Source organism: Rhipicephalus microplus, chromosome 4 (assembly GCF_043290135.1).
Source record: "Rhipicephalus microplus isolate Deutch F79 chromosome 4, USDA_Rmic, whole genome shotgun sequence".
In the NCBI taxonomy this organism is placed as follows: domain Eukaryota; kingdom Metazoa; phylum Arthropoda; class Arachnida; order Ixodida; family Ixodidae; genus Rhipicephalus; species Rhipicephalus microplus.
In genome coordinates, this window is record NC_134703.1 from 100,293,537 (window position 1) to 100,319,112 (window position 25,576).

At 42.3% G+C, this 25,576-nt stretch overlaps 2 protein-coding genes across 2 annotated transcripts in view; both read right to left on the reverse strand.

Moving 5' to 3' along the window:
- Window positions 1-6,889, reverse strand: part of LOC119172803 (solute carrier family 13 member 2) — a 114,564-nt gene extending 107,675 nt beyond the window's left edge. The window contains exons 1-2 of the mRNA XM_075893342.1: window positions 6,602-6,889; window positions 5,322-5,442 (exon numbers count right to left, since the gene is read on the reverse strand). Coding sequence (XP_075749457.1) covers window positions 5,322-5,369 — 48 coding nt within the window. The 5' untranslated portion in view covers window positions 5,370-5,442; window positions 6,602-6,889. The remainder of the gene's footprint in view (window positions 1-5,321; window positions 5,443-6,601) is intronic.
- Window positions 6,890-7,834: 945 nt separating this feature from the next.
- LOC119172222 (prenylated Rab acceptor protein 1) lies at window positions 7,835-19,560 on the reverse strand. The gene is made up of 6 exons (XM_037423254.2): window positions 19,429-19,560; window positions 18,910-19,057; window positions 17,940-18,152; window positions 12,926-13,023; window positions 9,825-9,926; window positions 7,835-8,086 (listed from the first exon to the last, which is right to left on the reverse strand). Exons 2-6 carry the CDS (start codon window positions 18,993-18,995, stop codon window positions 7,995-7,997), a joined length of 591 nt encoding a protein of 196 aa, XP_037279151.2. The 5' UTR covers window positions 18,996-19,057; window positions 19,429-19,560; the 3' UTR covers window positions 7,835-7,994.
- Window positions 19,561-25,576: the final 6,016 nt, after the last annotated feature.

Sequence of the window (25,576 nt, forward strand, 5' to 3'; positions counted from 1 at the left end):
TCTGATATATAAGCGTTTGAATACTAACAAAAAACTTTCATTCCGGCAGCCCTTCAAATTTTTTGCTTTGTGTATTTTAAATAGGATGCCAAAAGAAGTTCATATTTCGAAAGTGGCAAACTGCTAGCACATGGAAAAGTAGAAGCAGCCTGCTTTAGTTGACTTGTAATTAAGATATGGCACTCACAAGGCGTCTATGCACCGTTGACTATGCCTCTTACATGCTTTTGCCATTCACTTATCAGAAAGGCTAAAGAACATTCTAAAAACATTAGGCTAGAGCATATTCTAAAAGGGCTAGGCTATGATTTCAATGAATACAGTAATGCATAGTGAATGTGCCACGCATTGGTAAGAAAATGTAGTGTCAGCCAATAAGTGTAACAAAACTCTGTCAGTTCAAGAAGAAAAAAAACTAATAAGAGCCAGTCATAAAGAACCTTGAAGTTCATAAAAACTGTATAAACTGACCTTTATGTCATCATCATGGTATCCCTGGTACAGTAGAGTCAGGTCGAACTGTTCTTAAAACTACCCATTAAAGTGCCCCTGAACCATCCGGGGGTCAAAATTTAATTGTGATGTTGCAGTTGTGCACGAGTGTATAGGGAACACATAGCCATGAGAATTTTTCGGTACTGTTCCATAATAGTGGAGTTACACGCGATCGATGATACGAAAGATGCCTTATTTTCTTTCGCTATTTTTTTCTCTCGGCTCTTCTTCTGGCCGAGTGTTCCTTCTCACCATTCAAGGAGGATGAGGTGTTGTAGTTGAGGAGCAGACGGCTCGTTGACGTCATAGTGAATGTTGAGGGGACAAGGAATGTTGAGAGGCATGTAGGGGAGAAAGGATTGTGTTCGAAATTTTCGGAGTGACTGTGGTTTGTAGTGCTGCTGCATTTGGCATTGTTGATCGTGATGGCATTCTGAACACGATGCGCATATTTATTGAAAAGTTTTTTTTTAGATTATCAGAGGTGGTGCAGGGGCCCTTTAACGGTATTGTACAATTTTTCTCCCGTGTTATATGCAGCCCATGAACATTTGCAGAATTAATTCACTTTGTCTCGAGATAGGCTACATCATTGTTTTGATATTGGCTTATCGCACGTAAGCTTCTAAAAAGGTTGCTTCACCGCACAGTAGGGTAGCTGTGCTATAAAACCGCATGTCCAAGAAAACGAGCATTGCTGCCAGGCCTCAATCCAAAATTAAATGTTCAGAAAGTTAAATCTGCATATATGGAGCACAGATATAATGGATTATTGTGTGTATAAATGTTGAACAATTGTAAAATTTCTTTAAATATAATTTAAATGCGAAACATTTTTTAGTGAACTTTGACAACGTTGAGCGTATCTATCTACCTAGCCACCTACGACATTAAGCTCTCCTGGCTGTTTCGATAATGGTATCGATACCAAAATTGGTATGGCATAGCATGACTGTATGACGAGCATAAGTGATTAGTCATAACATGAAAATCATGACATGTATGTCATGAATGTTATGATTTACGTGTCAAAGTCTTGCTGCTCTTGCGGTGGGTTTGTTCACATGAATATCATGGAACTGGTATCGTATGACATGACTGCATGGTGAACATAACTGTCGGGTCCTAACATGGAAATCATAGCATGCATGTCATGCAAGTCATGACTTACATGAGTGCACCATGAGCGTGCGCTTATGGTGTGCTTGCAGTAGTTTCGCAAGCTTCACATATACCAAATTTGGTATTGCATGACGTGAATGGACGATGAAGGTATGACTGGCGCAAACATGATCATCATGACATGCGTGTCATGTAACGTGTCGTGTAAGAACATGACTACATGTCACGATCATGATGCCCTCGTGATCGTTTTGCTAGCTTTACATACAGCAAATTTGGTATTACGTGATGCTAACGGGCAACGAAGGTATATGACTGTTGCAAACATGATAATCGTGATATGTGTGTCTTGTAAGAACATGACTACTTGTTACGCTCATGACGCGCTCGTGGCCGTTTTGCTAGCTCCACATATACCAAATTTGTAGGCTTGTGCGAATAGTGAAATTTAAGTTGAAAGCAAATTCGAAGCGAATAGTGATCTTGGTTGAATAATATTGAATCGAATTCGAATACTATGTATGATATATAAAGAAAAATGGGCATATTTTTAATGACCTAACTAGCCTGCACGATATTTTTTATAAATTTAAATAAGGCGTATATGCAAATGCTTTTTTTTTTTCGTTCAAAGGAAGTCGTAACAACTTTGAGTTGTAGGAGAATTTGACTTTTTGTAGGATGCAAGTGATAACCTCCAAAATACGTAACATTTTAAAATTTATTATACTTCGAATATAAGGCGGCATAACAACCTTTTAGGCTTAAAAAAATTAGGAATTGATTTGAGGGTAATATGTTAATTTACCAAGGCCTTGCAACACTTTTTCAAGTAGCCAAGTAATCGATTCACCAAAGAAGCTTATTGCCTCATGAATCCACCGCCGCAAAAATTTTTAGAATGCGTCCAGTACGAGCAGAGCTGCAAAGATTTGTCGCACGCTTCAATCGCATTTTATCTTGTTTTGTCCCAACGGGAGCACTGGCAGCTAAGCAGGGAGCAATGGCGCGGCGATAGAAAATATGTCACACGTGCCTCGTAACCTTGAGCACTTTTTCTCTCTCAAATTTTTTTCTTCGAATACGCGGATTTTTAGTGCGATCGCACACGTACGCGTGGACAAGTCGCAGCCTCCTACGATGACCCTAGTAACGACCGAGCATGCCATGCTCAATTCAGCCAATGGCTGATACAATGGCTGTGAGGAGTAATTTTTGAGCTTCATCCATCATTTTTTGAGTGAAAAGAAATCAATTTTCAGCTAACTGAGAATTTACTGTCGATTTCAGGCTGTGTGCCGCGCAATTCTATTTGGCTCAGTAGCCTCGACTACTGTAGGCAGGGATTGCTGACTAGGCTCAAGAAGTGTTGCAGGGCCCTTTTAGATTTGTAGTGGTGCTTTATGGCAAAGTGGGTTTTTCATGGTTAAGTGCTTTCACTGCTTAGCCCCCCTACTCTGCAATGAAACCACCTCTACAGGCAGTTACATGCAGACTAATACACACCTATTCGTTCATTGCGAATACTTCAAAATTTTCAATAATTTTCGAATAGAAGCAAATTCGAATACTGTATTATTCGTTCAAATATTTGAAGCATTCAGATATTCGCACAAGTCCACAAATTTGGTATTACATGACATGACTAGACTACGAAAGTAAATGACACATCGAAACATGACAATCATGATAGGGAAGAACTCATGTGTGACAAAATTTACGTCCGCCTCGTAACATTGTGCTGATTTTGAAGTGACATATCAACCTTCCTCATTCGTGCTTTGCTTCCTGCTGTGCGTGGGATCTGGCAATTTTTTGTTTGATACATCCAGGTTCGATATATCAGTTCGATATATCCAGGGTGAGCTGCATTGCCTAAGCCTTGCTTATATATCTTTTTAAGTTTGAAACAGCTTATGTGTAACTGCCAAATGTAGTAAATTTTAGAATGTAACATATTTTACTTCTCATAAATTGCACCCTATCACTATTGAAATCCTGCTACTATTTAAGGTCACTTCCACTTTTGCTTTGAACCAAAAAAATGAGATTCATACTATTCTGGTTCTGCTAATTCCTAAACGTATTGTGCACGTAAGGTGGCTCATGACAACACGCTCTTGGTTCTATATAATATGTGGTATACAGTATTTGAGCTGTTTAATGAGAAATTATTTGACCAGGTCTTTCCTTCTTCAAGTGCTCTTCAAAACCAAAATTTACGTTACTATTAGTCTATTGTTACAAAATAAAAAAAATGAAAATTTCACTTTCATTTTCTCCACAGTAATCAACTCCTCACTGTGAAATTGGAACTATTTCTGATATTTAGTATGTGCAAGTAGTACTCCCTTCAGTGATGACTTCAACTACCAATAGTTGGCTGAACCTGCTACACAGCTTGGAGAGAGAACAACCTTATTCAAGTGAGAAAAAAAGTGTTCACGGAGGGATGGTAGTGAGCTGAAAAAAACAAAACAAAAAAACTCGAGAATGCTTGAGTCTTTTAAGAGTGGTATGTAATACATACTTCACTTTTTGATGGGCACCTCAACAATGCCATGGGGAAAGAAACGTGTGCATGTGATAATGACTACTGTAAATTGCAGGAATATGCTCAATGTACTCACCACACATCTATAAGACACTCATGAAGTATTCAGCTACATGCACCCATGTTATTTCACTCTATCCACTACGCATCTGTAAGGCTCCCATGCACACATGTGTGCTGTTACATACATGTGTGCAGCTACATGCACCGATGTAGCTGCACACGTGGTTGATGCTTTGGCTGATGACTAATTATGGCTGAGTCATTCATAAGAGATCGGCAACGTTAGACCACCCAATCATAACATAATTCGCATGGTGTGATGTGCAATTTAATGTTTCGGCCACGCGTTATTATAGCTGCAAACATGACTCTTCAGCCGATGGATGCCTCTATAGATGATTTTCCGCAGCTGGCTTGTTGAGTCTAAGCTAGATGTCCCCACCGCATGGTCGTCTCCCTACCATGGCTTTTAGCATCGCACTGCTCAATGTGTTTTCATCCGAATCATGTCGTCTTTGTGCAAGAGTAAAAACGAGCAGGCGGCAGAGCCAGGAATGTCGATGCGGCGGCACCTGTGGGTGATATTTCCCTACTCCTCAAACTTATCGAGTCGTTTTGTGCTATGTGGCTCATACATTTACTACTAACGCATTTATCGGCTTTATATTTACGTCCTAAAGCTTCAAAAGCAGCGTATGCTCGTCTGTATTTAGCAGTGTTTTTAAGATTCGTTCTCAAATTGCCAGATACAAGGCTTATAATGCATGGCTAAGTAAACACCACTAATCCAAGCAATAAAGACAGAACATACCTGATGATTTTTTCTCAGCACGAGACGATTTGAAGCGACAGTTGACTTCACCATTTATTTATTGCTGTGAAGACGGTGAGCGAGTAGCAAGCGTGAGTTAAGATCGAAGCAGGCGGTCTCGTCTACATGGGTGCTGCCACGTTTGCTTATAGCCCCACTGGCACTTACGATCACAGTGGGCATTTTACTGGCCCAATTGGTTGGTTGGGGCTAGAGCAACTGGATGGGAGAAGGCCAGTTACGGTCACGTGATCAAAAGTGACAGTGCCCATGCGCCACTGCGGAAAATCGTTCATAGACATTTTCAGTGAAGAGAGGGATCACCTCCTTACTTACCTGTTTCACAGGAGTACAAAAGCTGACATCATAGCCTTGGCGGTGCATTCTGGGGGCGAAGCTCCTTAAGGTCAAGGCTTGTCAGTTGGCGGTGTTGGCGTGCGGCGTAGCCGTGATGACACTGATGACGATAATTATCACGGACAACAACGGCTTTTTTAGTATATGACATCTTGTATGGTCTACAATGCACTTCGTATGACTTGAAACAACCCCTGGGGGATGTGCAGGGACGTCGTCTTTGCCAATGTCAGGCTAGATATGGTATCGCAAAGTGGTAATCATTAAGGCAAAACAGAATTCCCAAGCCAACACAACATATAATTTATGACCAATAAACATTGTATATATCATTTATGACTAATAAACATTCAATATAACTGTATTGATTGATATGTGGGGTTTAACATTCCAAAACAACCATATGATTATGAGAGACCCCGTAGTGGAGGGCTCCGAAAATTTCGACCACCTGGTGTTCTTGAACGTGCACCCAAATCTGAGCACACGGGCCTACACTTCCGCCTCCATCCGAAATGCAGCCGGGATTCGATCCCGCAACCTGCGGGTCAGCAGCCGAGTACCTTAGCCACTAGACAACCGCGGCGGGGCGATAACACCGAACAATGCCACTGCTTTGCCCACTCGTCATCATTCACTTCGTGGATATGCCGTGTTTTTTTGTGGAGTCATGCATGTTGACAGCTCAAAGCGGATAATGGCGGCATCCAGGGGGGCTTTGTCGACAAGATGCATAGGCAGGGCTGCTACTGGTGATTACATTACGACTGAGTCTCCATGGCTACGTTGAGCTTCTAATTTAGTACATTCAGTTTCCATTTTGCGCGCTATTTGCAAATAAAATAGGTTGTTTCTAAGCTTTACTGTCGTGTCAGCTGATGCGCATACACGTCCTGCAAAGGAAGTGACGAAATCACGTGGTTGTTGTCATATGTGTGGCTAGCATGCTGGTCATGCTGCCCCTGTCATCGAAGCTGCTGCTGCATACCAATTTGCACTGCTAGTGCACAGCGCGTGTTCTCGTGTGAACTTGACATGAAGGAATGAAGCTGGACTCTTCCTCTTCAAGATTTCAATACTTGAAGCCGTACTGGTATCATCGTAACTACAAATCAATCTTAGTATGTGGCTTCAAAAAAACACTGCACTTATGTTCCTTATCATTCGAAAAATAACTGTTTCAAGGAAGAACTCTCATCCTATGTAAACTCTGCATAGGCAAACAGTATTTATAATAATTTCTCTTACTTGCGACTTACCTGCGCCTTGACGACCAAGCAACAGGAGGGAAGAAATCAGCTCTCATTTCAATGCCTTGGTTATGCAAAATGATATATTGTTGTTTGACAATAAAATATATATTCAAAATACTGCTCCTGTTCCACTTGGCTGCAAATTTGATGTTAAAATTAAATACTATGGCTACATTTGGCAATTTGATAGCTTAAGTTCTGGCTATTTTTCAAATTTCCCCCAGCAACCAGGTGTTCAAGGTCTTTTGCGTTGGCGATTTCAAGCACTGGTGCAGCCCTGAGATAAGACTGCTTGCTTTCACGCAGAGTTGCCAACCCTAGGATAATTACCCTACTCGTAAAGTGTTCTCGGAATTTTTCGTAAAAGGAGAGGTAGCAGGATGGTAATACCAAAAGTAAACGTCTTCGTGAATGTGAGTGGTGCAAAAGATTATCACGATATATTGTCACTTCCAGATGCCATCGTGAATTTGTAGCGATGTCACAATGTGCCAATGACGCCATCATCTAATAAAGTCGTCACTAGACAGAGGCAGGCGAATCTCGCAGGCAAGTGAGGTGCTGAAGGCTTGCAATGCCTCCTTTACATGAAGCAGTGCGAAACCATGCGCCTGGTATGATTCTGGCTTCAACCCCAATTTTTATTTTCTTCATCCATAAACAATTTTCCACACACGGACTACATCGCAGACATCGAAGACACTCAATTTAGCCACTTATCGCCCCTTATCGCTGTCACGTAAATAGTATTTTTCAATGACCAAAAACGCCTTCATGGGTGCCAGAAAAACTAAATTTGCTTCTTGGTACCAAGTGGTGACAGCTGTTCTGCATGGTCACTCATTCTGTTGGCAATCTAGACAACAGTTATTACAAGAAAACCTGTTGGAGAATTCAGTAATTCAAGGATTTTTTTCCGATAGCCACAATGTGTTTGAGTTCCAAGAGTGTGGCACATACCTTCCTGTAAAGATTGGACAAGGCAAAGCGTGACACATACAGGCTCTAACTTTCAACGAATTGTTTATTTGAACTTGACCACGTGCATTTATACATTGAAAATACACCAACACTTAGGAATGCACAGGCACAGTTGCTTTAAAGAAAAATAGCTATTTCTTTGTCAAGGATAGTGACCATGCATTGACGCAATTTCGACGAAGCCTTCAAGCCTAAAGTGTTAGAGGTTATTCTGAGGGAGCAATGTGTTTGCTGAAAAAGTAGAAAAACACCCCAAGGTGCTAAAACAATTTTTTTAATATTCTCTCGATATTGTGTGTAATTTTTTCTGATACCCTCGCCATCTCACAATCAGAAGGTATCCTGTACTCTGCACATTAGAATCCAGGAGTAGGATGGGTAACCAGCCTTTTCTTTCTCTCTTGCTGTAGCATCTGTTTTATACTGTCTGCAACTCGAAGGTTTCATCAGCAGATGATGCTTCAATGGCATATGTTGTTGCGTGCAGCATGATCGTGAAGAAAGAGGCACCTGAAGAAGCAAGAATAAATGACATTGGTCGCAATTGGAGTCATTTGACATATTAAGAGCGTAGGATGACTAATGCAATAAAAAAACAGACTAGTTATTGTGTACAGAAGTCTAATAGAAACTATCTTGCATGCCTGGCTCACTGAATCTTGGCGACCATGAGTGGTTGAGCACCAATGAGGGAAGCCCCAGAGAAGATAAGTTGCCACATGCTGGGGCAGGATAGGTAACGCTTATATCTGAATCGAAGCATGCATTTTGTGTCAAAAATGAAATACTACTAAGCAGCTATGAATACCATGCCACTTGCACACTTAGTCAAGCTATAAGAAAAAAAAAATAACGAAGTACACTTCACCTAACTTGCAACTAAGGCTTTGATTTTTTTGTCTTAAAGCTTACGATATGTTCGACGGCTGCCGGCGTGTACACCACTGTTGCGACTGTACACTTCTCGGGTCGCCACTGCGGTGATTTCAACAATGCTCACTAGATGACACGCCGCTACCCATAGCGTCTGTTTTCGATGATCCGCACGCTCGCCTCCTCACGGCTACATTTACTTAGTTCACACAGCAGCACGTGAAAAGTTCCTACGATGAGTGTTATGCAGGGGTACCGATAACCTCTCAAGCCCAATCACCTGCCTACTCTCGCACCGCCACCCGAGGCGTCGGTTTTCGATGGCCTGCGCGCTCACTTGGTTGTGACTACGTCCACTTCGTTCTCGTCCATCGTAGGCATGGAAGCAAGTGATATATTCCTACAATGAGCGCTGGGCACGAGTACCGATATCCTCCCAAGCCCGCTCACCTGCATGCTCTCAACCCATTTTAAAAACACCTGATAGCTCCGCGTCTGCCATTTGTGAGCGTTAGGCATTTGACTCGTGACAGTGGCCAGTATGGCATAAAGGGGCAAGTGGTTAACATTCCTATATATGTGGCCAACACTGCGCAGTGCTGGCCACGGAACGTGCCCGACAATGCTGCCTTCAACATACACATCATGCACCGGCTCGTCAACAAGCTTTCCTACAGAAATGGTTTTGCCAAGAAACGCCCCATGCACCTCCGAGCGAGCTCTTCTAACAGCATTCATTTTGTGGATATGGTGGTGATTTTTTTTTTTCCTGCAGACAATATCTTCATGAACCTCTTCTGTAAAGTGGTATGGGGATGTCCAACAATGTAGACTCTGTTGAGTCATATTAGTCATATTATACTAACACAGTGTTGGCTAAATGATGCCTAAGCAAGAATAAATATTAATCCACTAATGTCTGCTGCCTGCTGTTGTGACATTTTTTTTTGGTTAGTCTTGACTCTGTTATTGAGTTTTCCATTTCTCCCTATTTTTACAGGCATTTATCTTTCTCTATATTACAGCACTTATTGGCTCCTGTTTTCTAAGATGCTGCCTTTGCGGCACTCCAGAGTCAATTGGACTCTAAGACAAACTTGCGTGCATTTACATTGAATAACAAACAGTGAAACAAGAAAGCTTTTTTTTTGTGTGTGCAGTCACAAAAGGAATGCAACATCTTCACTGCGATTCAAATTCATTAAAATGTAAGCACATGTACATGCACGGATAGTAATCCGAGCTGGCGTTGCCCTTTTCTGCTTGATGACATATGTCGCACTGATTATGCACTCATTATTTGCTACGTATGTTCGCTATTAAAAAACCAAATTGCTGGAAACGCCTAGGTTGCAGCTAATGTCAATTTTCTCACCAAGGACCCAGAAGACAGCTGATCCGGCTCCGGCCACATAGAATATCGGAAAGCATAGCATGCCCAGTATGCAGTACTGCTGGATCACAGTGAGCTCTTTGTCTACAAAGAAAAATAATCAAAAACAAAGTTAAGCTGCTGTTCTAAGTTAAGCTGAACTAAAGTTAAGCTGCTGTTCGATTGCAGGCTCAAGAGCGACGTAAAATCACGGTGTCACAAAAACCGGCATAACAGCAGTTGAAAAACTTGCAAGCTAACTTCACAATTTCATGCATTCTTCCCAGTTCTACAATTCTACAAGACCACACAAAGCCCAGACGTTCGGTACTTTGCACCTACTGGTGACGCTATACACATTAACAGCTACGGTAACCACTATACTATTTGTCTGTAATGAATAGCACTATGAGTGAAATACTTCTTCAGCCCTAGCCCATCCTTATTCAAACAAGCTAGAATCATAGGAATAACTTAATTAGGAACCTTGCAAGCTTATTCAAATCAGATTGGCTGCATTTAATAAAAAGGCGAGTTCCATTTATATAACTGCTTAAGGTGTGCCTTTAACTTTATTTTAACTATAAAATGTTGACAAATATTTTGATGTGATATCAGAAACGTTTGCAAAGAAATACAACACTGAGGCGAGATATTCATACATCTAGCGCAGTAAACAACGTTTTGATAGATTATAGTCTTTTTTTTTAATACTTCAATGCAGAAATTTTGGTCTGTCTTTCTGTTGGTCTGTGTGCCACACGATTCAATCATGCTGCGAAAGTTTAAGCACTTCCTCAACACCCAGCCATTTCGATCTGCTTGCTGCGTTTATGTAGTGAAGACTGTCGAGCAAAAAGCAAGTATTACGCATATTTGAGATAAACATCAATACATAAGTATTAAGCTTGTGTTACATTGTTTCTAATATGCATAAATATGTACTAATTCCAAAGACCACAGTGCTTATTCTTCTACATTAACAATGCGACACTATATGAAAAAGCGGGTGATTCCTACACTTCACTAAAACGACACAGTGCTGCTACCTACCAGTGGCTCTGCATTCTAGAAAAATTTCCGTTTTTTGAAATTACTCCCAGATGGCATCTATATTTCACTCACTGATTTTCTCGTACAGAATGTCAAAAATAAACTTTTTATTCACTTTCTTTCCAGACAGAAGATTGACGACCTTTGCCAGCGACGCACGCGGATACCCGGCCATTCTTTTTTTAATGTCTTACTAAACAAGGTTGCCAATTATGAAAACTTCAACTACACATGCAAGATGTGAACATGCTGCTTCATTCGATCAGCAATAAGAGGGTCACGAAAGCCCACTGATTTTCACACTATGCTAACTACAAGTAGCGTTGTGAAAACACAGCTTGCACAGAAGTGCTAACGGCTTGTGAAATAGAGTATACACTCTGTTTTATTAGCAGAAATCAACAGAACACTCAAGAGAAACATGACTTCTACGCAATGTGTTGCATACAATACTTTGTTACAAGAGACCAAGAGTAGTTTTTCAATCTATGTCAATGGCTTGCATGGCAACAAACAGGTTAGCACAGTATGAAATGTTGCCTTGTCAAGCATTAGCTCCCAACACCAATAGAGGGTCTGTGTGAATAATATGTAATGCACAGTATAGTAAGTCCATGAGCAATAAATACAGGTTAAGAAAATACTTTTGATAAATTAAAAAAATGCTCTTCAACTGGCGTTTCAAGGCCCCAGATAGGCTGTGGTTTTCTTCATTACAAAAAATTAGGGCTTCATCTCATGCTCCACATACACTCGCAGCCATCATCCCCTGCAACTCTTATGGTATTGAGGGTATACAAAAGTGGCATTCGCACATGCAGTAATTAAAGCTTCGAGCATACACATGACATCTGCTCAAAGTGGATGCATGTGGCACGTCTGCTTATGGCTTGGCCTCTAGCCTTGCATGTATGTAATGCAGCACTATAAGTTTTTCCTTTGTGCTCAACTGTAACCATAACTGCTCAAAAGACCCATTTCTCTGTAAACAAAGTATCAATGCATTCATTGATGACAAGCATTGCTCCAATGCCACAACACCGTTTCACAAAGAGATAGACTTAGTCAACGATTGAGTGCAGTGACAATAATGACGCGCGTATGTGCCGCAATAGTCATCACCGACAGAGGTACTGCGTTCATGGCCGAGCTTTTAGACGCCGTTTTCCGACTAAATTGTACAGCTCACAGGAAGACAACGGCTTATCATCTCCAGACCAACGGGCTCACTGAACGTCTCATCAAGACACTGGCTGACATGACAAGCACGTACGTAGATGTAGAGCACAAGAACTGGGACGACATATGGCCCTACATCACGTTTGCATACAACACGGCTCGTCAGGAGACCACTCGGAAGACACCCTTCAGTCTCCTTTACGTACGCAAAGTTACAACAACATTAGACGCGATGTACCCTCATGAAAATGATGGTAATGAGACTGACGCCGAAGAGTTTACCCAGCGAGCAGGGGAAGCCAGACAGCTTGCCAGGTTGCGAATAACCAAACAATAAGACGATGACGCCAGACATTACAACCTCCGGCATAGAACCGTCACATACAACGTGGGCGACAAAGTGTGGGTCTGGACACCTATTCGTCAGCATGGGCTCTCTGAAAAGCTGTTGCGAAGGTACTTCGGACCCTACAAGGTTCTGCGACGCATGAGTGACGTCAACTACGAGGTTGTTCCGAACGGCGTTCAGTGTTCGAAGCGCCGCAGACATTCACCAGACATTGTCCACGTGCTTCGTATGAAGCCTTACTTTCAGTGACTAACGGTGCAGTTTTGGTTTTACCTTGCTTCTCAAAGGTTTCACATCGGGGCAATGTTTTTTTTAAAGAGGGATAATGACGCGCATATCTGCCAGTGGCGGTGACAACAAAGTAGCGCGACTGTCCTTGGCCGAGAGCAGAGACGAAGAAGACGTTGCAGTCTTTGTCCTGTGATCGATAAAGCGTATTTGTTCGAGGTGCTTTGTGTGTGCTCGTCGATCCCGCGTCGTCACAATATATAGTGATAAAATGAAATAAAAAAGAAAAACTCACTGAACAGCTTGATTTTCCCTTCGGCACTTTTCAGGCGAATGATGTATGCGCCTCCCATACCAGCCACAATTGCAATCAGCAAGAGAGGAGAGGTCAATCTGAAAGCAGGAAGGGTATGGTCTTTCAAAACACTTTCTAAAGATTTGCAGTGTGTTGACTTTATCAAACACACGTGCATCAGTATACTATCAATTTCTATACAATCAAGCACTGCACTCACTTTTAGAAAAAATGGAGTGTTCAAGGAGTAGTTCTGTAACACAACAATAATCGTCATCCGACTTGCTCGCGTTTCCCTTCTTAAGGGGGGATGCTACACCTTCCAAAAACTTTTATTTTTGCGAGTACCTCAGTCAAATTTGGAGAGCCTATGTAGATTTTACTGCTGATTTCAAAAATCTAATTCTTTTTTTGCTGTGACAATTAGTTTTAAAGATATAATGAACTGCGACTTTTTCAATTAAGGCCTAATTAGCTAATTAACTGTAACTTGGATATTGATGTGCAACCTATAGAACCGATTCGGTATGTTCACAGTGTGCAATAAAGTATAAATCATTGTTCTGGGCTATTTCGAAGCAAAGTTGTGGGATGTTGAATATGACATGAAAAATTTCCCCATCTACACTTGAAACAAAAGATCCATTTAGAGAATTTTCTCCAAAAATTATTACAATAAAACTTACTTTACGACACATCCCCTGCATTTATCTTCGAAACAAAAAAGAAATCGTAATGATAACCCAGATAGAACAAGAGATATTGCTCCGGCATAATGGGAAGCACATGAAAATTGTCGTTTTGAGAAATCGAGAAAAAACGTGGGCACACATTTTTATTGCAGAAGATGCAACAAGACAACCTCAAAACGCACCAGAAGCATAGTCTGAATGCATTCTGTGCTCATGCCTCCTCTTCACTAGCTTCCGGAGTTCCAATGAGGCTGTTCTTTTCTTGTTGGAGACAATGCTGCGACGGTGGTCTTTTTCTCTCGCTCTCCTGGCACCAGTACTTGTCGCATTCATGTCCATTTCACCTAAGATTGCCGTTGCAGAATTCAAATTGCCCGTGTTGAAGCGCAGCACTGCTTCTGCAACAGCTGCTTCAACAGCGAACAGGGACGCATGGTGCTCCTTGGGGGCCAAACTCCAGATTACCGAATGTAGGCTCTCGTTGGAGTTGTGCGTTTTGCCGCGTTCGCACCTCTGAAGCAGGGCTCTTTCCGAAAGCCGGGTATAAACCGGTAGTAATGCCTCTGCCACGTTTTTCGGTAGATTGTAGGCATGCCTGGGGTCGGGCTCACCCTTTGCTTTTGCGGCATTGTGCCGACACCATGAAGTTTCACCAGCTGGGCACAGACTGTGGTCCGAGCATTCATCAGTGGAGGTGACGTGGCGGTATGTGGCCATCACAGCCTTTTGCATCTCGCCCACGTCACCTTCATGCGATTTCAGAGCCCGACCATAATATGTGCTCAGCCTGGTGATCAGCTCACCTGTGAGCCTGCCTTTCCCACCAAGACCTCTTTTCCCATTGCACTTTTGTTTCTGCACCAGGTTTCTCAATGCGGTGCCCATCCGTTTCTGTACATGATTAATACAGTCTTCCTTCTGCACGTCAATGTAACCATACACCTTGGCGTCTTGTATGGCGCAAAATGTCCTAGAGTCTCCATCAGACAGCATAGTTGTATAGCGCAGGCCATGGCGTTCAAGCGACCTCTGAAATAGAATTAGAGCCGCCTCCACTTCCATTTGCCCCGCTTTGCTGTTCGTATTTTTTTGGCATTTGTGGTTAGCCTTCCATTCTTGATAGCCCTCACTACTAGGCTTTGGGCCCACCTCGCAGCCTAGGCAAAAGTTGGAAAGAACGACGTAGTCCAACACGTAGCCACTAAATAATTCGATAACTGTGCCCACGCCGATGTGGGAAGAATGGCCTCGCGTCTTCCACGTGCCGTCGTAGCTAACGGCAATATTGCCCCGGTGGCCGAAGCACAAGTCATCATAAATTGTTCTAACCTTTTCCGCACATTCGCTCATAGCGGACTCAGCCGCTCGCGTTGCAGCGGGTGCCAGCGTGTTCTTCAAATGCCGCTGAAACGTCTTGTGGTGCATACCGCGGTGTGAGATGCCCATTGTTGCGAAAATATCGTTCATTTTCGTTTGGCCGTTGCCGGTAGCCACCATCGCCCTCGAAGTGAGAAGATTTACTTCAAACGGATTGCACGTTTTCGTGCCGTTTGTGCGGGGCGAAGTCCATTCATTCGCGATCTCGCCGCACCTTTCACACTGCACTAGCACTTTCACGGCAAGTCCGTAGTCCCGATCCCCTCTGACGATCGTAGCCGGTCCAAGGCAGGCTTTGCAACACAAGGCACCCATTATCGCGTTTAGGATATCTAGATGCATAAGCAGATAAGGAGCAGCGTGGTCCGAGTCCTGTGCGGTTGCCTCGCTACAACTCGCGGTGAAAAAGTCAATTTTCCGTGCAGTTGCTGGCGCCGATGAAAGCCGGTCGAGCGTCGCTTTCTCCCGGGCATGATTTTCTTCAACTTCGGCGTTTGTCACCACCTTGGCGTCGATTCGTAGTCATCCGGAGTTCGCTTCACTGTCATCGTCGTCGGAGGCAACGCGCTCGGTCGCACCATCGCTGAACGGCCGCGGAGCGTCGACACATCGTTCGTCGGAGCCAACCAAGGGCTCTGATGACTTCGTAGACTTTCTCCCACGACCTTTGCGTTTCCTGCGACCAAATGCGTGCACGGTCCGATACTTTTTTGCGTTTCCAGGCATGGCGATACGATCAGAAGCTTCAGAGTGCTCTGCCGATTTCGAGGCGTCACAGCGGTAACCCTTTCAAAATGGCGTCGGGTCGCGTATGCAGGCGCAAGCCGCGAGCTTCCAGCCAACCGGAAAGCGCCATTTCAGTCACGTGCGCCATTTAGCCAATGGCAGTGAGCGCGGCTCTTCGTCTTTGAGGCCCCGTTTTTCGAGCCGGGGAAACGCTCAATGTTGCTTACTGAATAGAAAAAACAGCTGAAAACGCGTTCTTTCAAACAAGACCAAAATGGCGCCGATCGAGCGCGTAGTTCCCGCGTATTGTAGAGCCGAAACCTGCGCTATTCGCCCTCAATTTAAAGGGCAGGACGCCCGTTTTCGGTTTTTTAAAGTTGAATAACGATAAAAGTTGATGGTATTCGGCTATGAAATTTTGTAAATAGGTGCGCAATGATGTCGGGAACGCGAAAAGAAGGTCCGCGAAAACTCGATTTTTTGGCTGATTTTCGGTCCCGAAGTGCCGCGTCCCCCCTTAAAAACCCGGCGCTGGCCACTTTCCTGTCGGAAATGCTATGTCACTCTGATAACGCGCACGCTGTTTGCCACTGCCAACTACCAGAACCGTGGTGATAATGCAAGGAAAGTACTCGAAGTAGATGATTATTGTTGTGTAGCAGGAACACTCCCCAAATAGTACTCGACTTTTTTAGATTGTGGTACGCTGTTGGATGGCAGGACCTTTCTATCAAGTGTTTTATGCATTTAAAAACCGTTAAACCTCTAGGTTCCTTTGTTTGCCGACCTCCTCTGTAGTTCAACTTCATAAGAACTTCACACATCCGGATTTTCTTCAGTGAGCTTCATACATATAAGTGCATTAACTTCAATTCCCCGAATGAAAAAGATGAAAAAATTTCACCCGCCCTCTCTGTTGAAATCTTGCTGTCATTTTACTTGCATGCCAAGAAGATCAAATACAATAGACTCTCGTGAAACACAACCTGAAGGGACCGCAAAATATGTTCCGATCAACAGGAATTTCCTTTACTGGGAGATAAACAAGGTTGCAGTTTTCAGGTATGAAATCAGTCTTATTAAACTCAGTTGTTTTGTTTCAGCAGTAGTTCCATGCGATTTCTGTTTACTGTGAGTCTACCGAACAAGGCCTGCGACCTTTCAAAATATCCTTTAACATAGGAACCCATGATTCAAGTAAAAAAGCAAGGTCGAAGTTGTGATGAAGGTTGCTGCCAGAACTGTAATCTGAGTTAAACTTCTTTAGCCATCACACCAATCGAAATACACAAAATTGTATACGTCAGCAGCCCGTGTAGTAGTACTTGCCACAAGTGCGAATTTCTATGGCATTGTTAACAACATAGTTATTGTGTAAATAACCAATATTAGTGCAATCATCAGTGGCTAATATTTCTGAGGAAAGGAAAGTTTATTCGCATAGTAATGGTGCCAACACAGCCCAAAGTCACATAATGGCCAAAGTACTGTGTATTCATGTTCAATTGTAGTTAGACTGCTGCTACTTCAGCATTCTTAACATGTAGACTTTTCAATGCAGAAACCTGCGTAGGTACAGAAAGCCAAACAAATTAAAGAAGTTGTAATCTCCTATATGTAGCAGTTTAATTAAATGTATACAGCCATTACTATAGGGTGCTAACGGTTTTCTAGAGGTGCATATCCCACGTGTCAAGAGTATTAAATACCTTAAGTGTAGAGAGAACACATTTGGTATAACGTTATATTTGGGAACAATGAAATGTCCTGTTCTTCCATGACTTGCAATATGTATCCACACAGTTCATTCACTGAAAATTTGAGGTTTTTGCTATCAGTCAGTATACATTCACACAAACATATTATCAACATTTATTTCTGTGGCAGCAATACATGCTCAAATTTATGTTCTCTGTGTACAAATAGCATTTATTGCTGGTCTTTTTTCAATTCATCAATGACATATGACACTTCTTTGTTTTTTTTGTACAGATATTGTTTGCTCACTAGTTTCTTTTGATTGTGTATGAAAGTAGTTCTAAGTTTATTTGTTCATTGCAATGATGTATTTAATGTGTGTGCTGCATTAGATGTGCGTGTTTGCAGCGATGCACAGGTTACAGAGGACCACACTTCTGCAAAGCTTCTTGACTGAGTTTTCTCACCTTTAAAAACAAAAATAAAAGGGAAAGTTTCCCTGCAGAAACCTTTGAACTTACATACAGTACACAATGAGGCCAATGAAGACGAAGAGGTAGTTGCTTTGGAAGTGCTCCACATTCCGAACAACTCTGGCAGATGCATCGCCAATGTTCTTGGGCACGCTGAATCGGTTGAAGTTCACGAACTGCTTCCACGGACGAATGGTCTGCTTCTTCTGCGAGAGCCATTCCTTCGCGGCAGCAGGACTGGTTGGCAATAGTCCAGGCTTGCTGTAAAAAAATATATATATATAAATATTTGAATAAGTGGAACAGAAACAGCTTGGCTTGCAAGAAAACATCATCGTGTGCCTTTACACGAGGCTATCACGTCATGGCTTTCGCGATTTTATTATTTTATCACAGTGACTGCATATCAACATTATTTTACACATCTTTTTCCAGTTTCTTAGTTATACTTTTATTTAGCAGCTAGAGACTGCCTATGAGGTGGCCCTCAAAAATACATTATCTGAAAACCTGCGAAACACAAGACTCATTTTAGTTTCTCAGAATTTTAAAATAAGAACCTTTACAGAATTATATATAAAGTTAAGGTCAACAGGTAATGACTGATAGATCTTACCCCTCCCAAAGTAGCAGATAAACAACAGGTGATATATTCTCGCCAACCGAGTTTTCTTGGCACACACTCGATAACCTATGCTATTCACCTATGCTGTTCTTACGCTCATTCAACCAGAGGCGTTAAGATTTCGATGTCACTGATGCTATATAATTGAGGCGTACATCAATTCACACCGCCGCACAAATTGGTAACCCCGTTACTTGTATTACTTTCATGTTGTGACGATGACGTGGCACGGGCAAAAATTACCACTGCCGTGTCATTCATGTTAGACACACGACCTAAACGAAAGTTACCACCTGTAGAACATACTAATACAGTGCTCTGCGAATCTGCTCGTTGACACAATATATGCAGTTCGTAACTCGGAAACTCCGAATGTTATGCAAATATACTCACCCCTTTTGCTCCTCATCTACAACAGCAACAATCTCGCCAGTAAGTTGGCTTAAATCTAAGTTGATGGAGTCTCCCTTGGCGTCCATGCTGTCGACACCCTCGCAGATTCCTTAGATGGCCACTGTAAGTTTTACTCTGTGGGCGCCGCCTGAAAAATACAAAGCAGTCAGAGCCCAGCTTAATTTGCGACGATCGCCAGTTTCGTTTCGCGCGCAGTCATCTCATCTTGTGCCGTTAATTCCACAACGAGCATAAGCACAGCGCGACGAAGGCCGAGTTTTTCTGGCATAAAGGACACATCGCAGCACCCATTGCGCTCATTTCAAGTGCTAGCACGGGGTGGTTTAGCGTAACAGTTCTCGTGGAACAGCTGAGGAAATGAATGGAGTTGGTGGCGGAATCAGCTGCCCAATGCGAATATACAACCACTTGCTCAGTGTTTCTCGGCTTAAACAAAACAGAGAGAGATACCTCACACTTTCTTAGAGTAAAATGCTATTGCAGCAGCTATTCGCCCACCTGAACGGTCAGAATTACACGCATCACAACAGAAGCACGTCAGGAGAAACTTAAAACAAAACAAACACACGCAGATGCCTTTTTTTTTCCTCCGTGCGCAGATGTTATTTTTGATGTCGATGGGGATTAGTTGACAGTTTACAATCTAGCGTTTGTCTTGTGAAATTATTGTTCGGTACCGCTTTAACGTCGATGATTTCTACAAATAATAGTTTGTTAAAGTACGTTCAAAGCTATTTAATGCTGCATTGTTCGAATCAAAATGACATTATAGTTCTTAGGAAGGCGCAATAAAAGCCAGGTCAGTCAGGTTTCAAGACTACCACAGAAGTCACGCAGTCTGATTCGCCCATAAAGTTTCATTGCAGGAAACACTATGCATCCGCCTAAGATAACTTGAAGGCGTAAGCCTTTTTCTTGTAGTTCTCAGTCAAGTGTCTTCGCCCCACCCCCCACCCACTGAACTTCGGAAGTGCTGCGAACTTTTCGCACCTCATGCAGTTTTCGTAATGGCGGCATTTTAAGCCAATCATAGAGGTTGTAACAGCTGACTTGACCACTTAGCATCGCGAGTATCTGCCCTGAAAGCGGTCCAAAACCGTGCTGCTAGATTCATTCATTCCACTTATTATTACCGAGCTAGTGTATCGCCACTGAAAGTGGATACCGGTTTATCTAATCTCTGTCTTCGTCGTCGTATTACCACGCTATCATTATTCCACAAATTTTATTACAGTGATCTCTGTCATCCACCTTACATCGTTCATCTTACGCGCATACCTCATCACCGCGGACATGAATTGAGAGTGTCACGCCCACGTGCTCGCACCCTCACATTTTCCTCCTCATTTTTCCCCCGAGCAGCAACAGATTGGAATGGCCTTTCCCACACCATTGCAGCCATTACTAATCCATCAAACGTTTTGGACAAAGTATCGTACCGAGTGAAGTCACCTGGCTACCCTGTGCACCCACCTCTTATGTAATACCCCCTTGAGGGGTCTTTAAGGAAATAAAGTGATGCGATGTGATGATAGTGATGTGATCAATGTTGGAATCTGACAACATGGTGAAATTCAACAATGTCCAGAATAGCACCCTAGGATCAGCCCATATCCATAGTGTGTAACTCAATGGAGTTTTCTAAACACTATGAATCGGCCGACCTTTGAGCATTGATTCATTAGCGTCATCACGTGATGTCTTATGACGTCATGTATTTCGGTGATCTTGACCTCATGATATGACAATTATCATTATTATTATATTATTTATTTATTTATCTTGACCTCATCATAACACATAATTCTTTTTCCGTCACTTTCTGCTGAAGCTGACGCCGCCAACACTAAAATCATCCATTGGATGAGGCACTAAACTTTAGCCTTCGTAATAAACAAAACAAATAGGGGGGATGTGGGGTGTATGCATATGTATGCACCCATAGGCACACACATGAACCCGCATAAAAAGTATTTGACCCGCCCCCTCTTAAAATATGGACAACAAAACATTCACTATATGTTTGTGTATGGCACTTTATCAGAGCGCAACAATTAAATCGCAATTTTGAGCGTGAGTTTGTGTGCATTTGCACCATCATTCTAGGCTTCGTTGTGATGTCCTGCGGCCCACGCATGGAGGATACAAGAGATGCAACCAAAACTGCGTTTCGCTCAAGTATTGCAGATTGGGCACATGGGTGCATCATAATGTCATAGCGATGTCGCATAGCTCAGTTTCAGCTCGAAGGATAGAGATTCCACCAAAGAAGGAAGTGTCCATGTCAATTACCTCTCATCTTGTTGCATTTCCTTCCTTGCTGTATTCTTCTTCCTTCAGACTCACGCTAAGTTTCGCTTGCTGCGTTTGCTCCAAAAATGACTAAGCCAACTGGTTGCTCATTCTGACCGTTGACTCTGTTAAAGCCAGAGTTAAATTCTTGATGCAATCAGGAAGAACAGTCTTCTGGCTTCGACATCCGGAGCATGAGCTTTATGCACACGTGCATTATTATACCTGCCGATGAAATTAAAATTGAATGTTTAAAGGTCACTGCACAATTGTAAAGATATGACACTACATTGACATTTATTTCTCGCAAGAACAAAATGAGCCCATCCTCCCTGTACTCTTTTTCGCTGGGACAGCTGGTCTGGCTGGCATATCTGCTGAGTAAAACATCACACCTGTTCCATACAATTCAAATATTTGCAGAAAGTGTCTCCTGTTTGAAAGGATTATTCCTTTATTTCATACATCTGATCAACTGGTGGAAGTAGTATAGGTTTCCCCCGAGCACGTTCCATCAGGTAGAGCTGATGTGCGGGACGAAAGATACAGAAAATTAAGTCAGTAATATATATGCCGGAGAATTGATTTGTAAAAGCAGTTGACCTTAATTTACTCCACTGAGGTCTTAAGTGTTCTTGAAGTGAGCACAGACCTCCAGATAAATTTCAATGGCCATTTTGAATGTTTGCTTTAGCTTTATGGTGAGTAACTTTTGGTTGCATGAAGACAGTGGCACAATGTTGAAAGTGGAGTGCTGTGATCATAAACGTTTACATGCATATCATGAAAACATTCTTCAAAATTTTTACTGCTTCTTTTGAATGTGTTTGCTTCATGGCATAGAGCAATTTGTTGCCTCACAAGGTCATGTGGCATTACCTTCTGCAATTTGCATGCAATTACTTTGATCGTCTTGGACAAAACTTTCACAGATTTCAATCAGTAAAATATTTATAAAGTAAGATATTTATGAAATATGTGGGTGAAAACACTTCGTGAAGCATTAAAATTGTTATTTTAGAACAAGTGAAATATACTGAAATCAGTCTGGCGTCAGCCATGGAAGTAGGAAATAATTTCTTTCACAATTTAGCATGACTTTTTTTTTTAAATATATTTCTTTAAGTTCTCAAGTGCGTATGCTTGCTTGCAACATTTGTTTAGACCGGGAAATTGACTATTCCTCATAGCCAGCTGACTGTAATGTAATTCTCAACAAATAACTGTTGGCAAATTATCTTAAGTTATCCTCTATGAATCTGTTCTTCTAGGTGCATCTTGTCACTTAACCACAACTTGATCACATGCCTGTGTTCCAGGCAACCTGAGTCAACTACTTGCCAATAGCCTTCTCATAAAGGCCACAGAATAGACAATGCCCAGGAATCTCTGCCCGATTCGTGCAAGCCACGTTTAGGATGAAGCAATAGCTCCTTCAGTTGTAAGACAAAATGAGATCAGGCACACGCACCAGTTAGTCTAAGTATTTACCATCTTTATTTTGTTAGCGAGAAAAGTCTAAATCATATGTTTTTGGGCAGTTCCAGAATTGTTAAAATTATAACAAATAAAACTTTGCTTTGAGAGTAGAGATAATATACAAAACAAACGGAGCAAAAAGCTGCTTTCGCATTCGCTTTGAAGCCATTAAAGGGGCCCTGCAACACTTTTTGACCACGTTATGAAAATGTTGCCAATGGAGGCATTGTATATATGCTGCAGGATCTCCATTTGCTGCACTACATGCAGCAGATAATTGAAAAAATTGCACCTGGAACAGCTGAACATTGCTTGCTTTTACTTTCGTTATGTAGCTAATCACAACATACAAATCACAACATCAGCCTAAGTACGCCCACAGCAGGGCAAAGGCCTCTTCCACGTTGCATCAATCAACCCAGACCTGTGCTTTCTGCTGCAACATTATGCCTGCAAACTTCTTTATCTCATCTGCCCACCTAATTTTTCATCTCCCTTCCACCTGTTTGCCTTCTCTTGGAATCCAGTAAGTTACCCTTCATGACCGTGGGTTATCCTGCCTACGTGTCACATGCCCTGTTCATATTCATTTCGTCTAGATTTCAACTTTGGTATCCTTGACCCCCATTTGTTCCCTGACCCAATCTGCTCTCTCCCTGTCCCTTGAGGTTACACCTATCATTTTTTTTTTTCATAGCTTGCTGCATTGTCCCCAATTTTAAGGACCAAGCAGCAAACGATGGAAAAGAAAATTGTAGGTGTAACTTGAAGTAGGAGTAAGCAAGCCCAATTAATACCAACTGACATGAAAACATTCTCAGCAATTGTAATATTTCTAAGTTATAGTTAAGTAAATGAAAAGTATACACTTGCAATGTCAAAAAGGCCACAAGATGTTTCACTTTAACTCTTTTGGCATTAGTTAGTAGTGGTCTATGTTTGTTTCCTACACACAAGGTAGGACTTGACAGAGTAAATGAGTGGTCATTTAAGTACATTGTGCCTTAGTTTGTTATTTGGCACTGAGCAAGCTTGGAAAGTGCTCATCTATGCATATTGTCTCCATAGCCATGCTCTAGCTTTCTCTCACGTGCCTCAAGAGACAAACTTTGTTTTAAGGTGATAGAGTTAAAGAGCTCGTTTCGCAGAAGTTCCGGTCGTCGTTGGTTGTGAGCAAAAAATAATTATCTTGTGTGTGACCGAAAAATTGAGAAAGATGCAAATAAAATAAATAATGAACATTGTGGGCATGAGTGAGGATTGAACCCTGTTCGCTTGCGTGGCAAGAAGGTGTTCTACCACAGAGCCACCCGTCTGCTTGAAAATACAGTGAAAACAACTTCCTCTGCTTGAAAGTGCAGTGAAAGTAACTTCCATGCTTTGCAAACGCATGCATACCGTATATATGCTTTACAATGCAATATCTAATATTGCAGTAATAATGCATGGTGCAAGCGTAAATTGCGATTGGCGTCAGAACAGGTGATTATCATCACTTCATGGTATAAAGTGGGTTACACCCTACAGAAAGCACACACGTTACCAACACAAGCCATTTTGAACTCGGTACACACACCAGGGACAGGATATCACTATCGCGTTCAACTCTTACAGGCGTAGGTAGCTTAAGGGTCTCCCAATTTTTAAACCTATCAAATGTGCTTCAAAGTGCACAACCTGGATTCGGCTACCCTTCGTCAGTAAAGCAGCTGCACAGCAAGAGTGGTCCACACCCGGTTCAACTCAGCCACATTTGAGTGTGTAAGCTCACGCTTCAGCACAGTACACAAAAACTTCTTCCAATGCAAAGTCCTCCGCCACAAGGTACCAGCACGAAGTACACTACAAAGTACCACCAAAGGCTGGTGTCACCCACTCCTGAACAGGTAGTAGTAGCCAGCATGCTCCAGAACAAACAAACAAACAAACAAACAAGGCATAAGAAATGCCTAAAGGCGTGAAGTGTTGCAGTGTAAATTTTGAGTGGAGCCTTGCACACTCCTGCCACCCCCACACCTAAGTAACTTCCTCTCCCAGCTATACTACAACTCCCGTTAGGAATGCCAACCTATCTGTCTCAATACTGTTTCTTTCGTTTCCTACATTTTTGCATATGGTTTCCCTTCCCACACTTCGACTGTTGAGGTTGGGAGAGAGTGAGCAAGTGTAAATAAACAAGCTGCTAAGTTGAGTTAACAACGAAAAAGTCTGCTCGTCAAAACAGCGGGTCCAACAACATTCCCTGTTAATCGATTTTTCCTTAAATCAAGCCACCACATTCCCCCAACTTCTGTTATGTTTGTGTTTCCCCCCTATGTAACATTGCCAAAGAAGGTAATAGTAAAGCATGCAATAACTACCAGTAATTGATTGATATATGGGGTTTAACGTCCCAAAGCTACTTTATGATTATGAGAGACGCCATAGTGGAGGGCTCCGAAAATTTCGACCACCTAAGATTCTTTAACGTGCGCCCAAATCTGAGCACACGAGCCTAGAACATTTCCGCCTCCATCGAAAATGCAGCCGGGATTCGATCCCGCGACCTGCGTAACTACCAGTAACTCCACTTATGCTTGACGGACTAAAATAATTTTCCCAAGAGAAGATTGGTTAGACAACATATAGCAATAACAGAGGTCTTTCTAAGATGCCCGTTTCAGAGCCTCAACTCGTTGGCACAGCCAAGTGGCACTTGGTTAAATCTAATACAGCTTGAAATGGTTAGGTTCAGAAGCGCTACTACAAAATGCTTGTATAGTGAGACTTTACATGTAATAGTTGTTGCGCTTTGCTTCTTAAAACAATATGATTATCAGGGATGCTATAGTGGGAGGCTCCAGCAAGTTCAACCACCCAAACTTTAATGTTCATC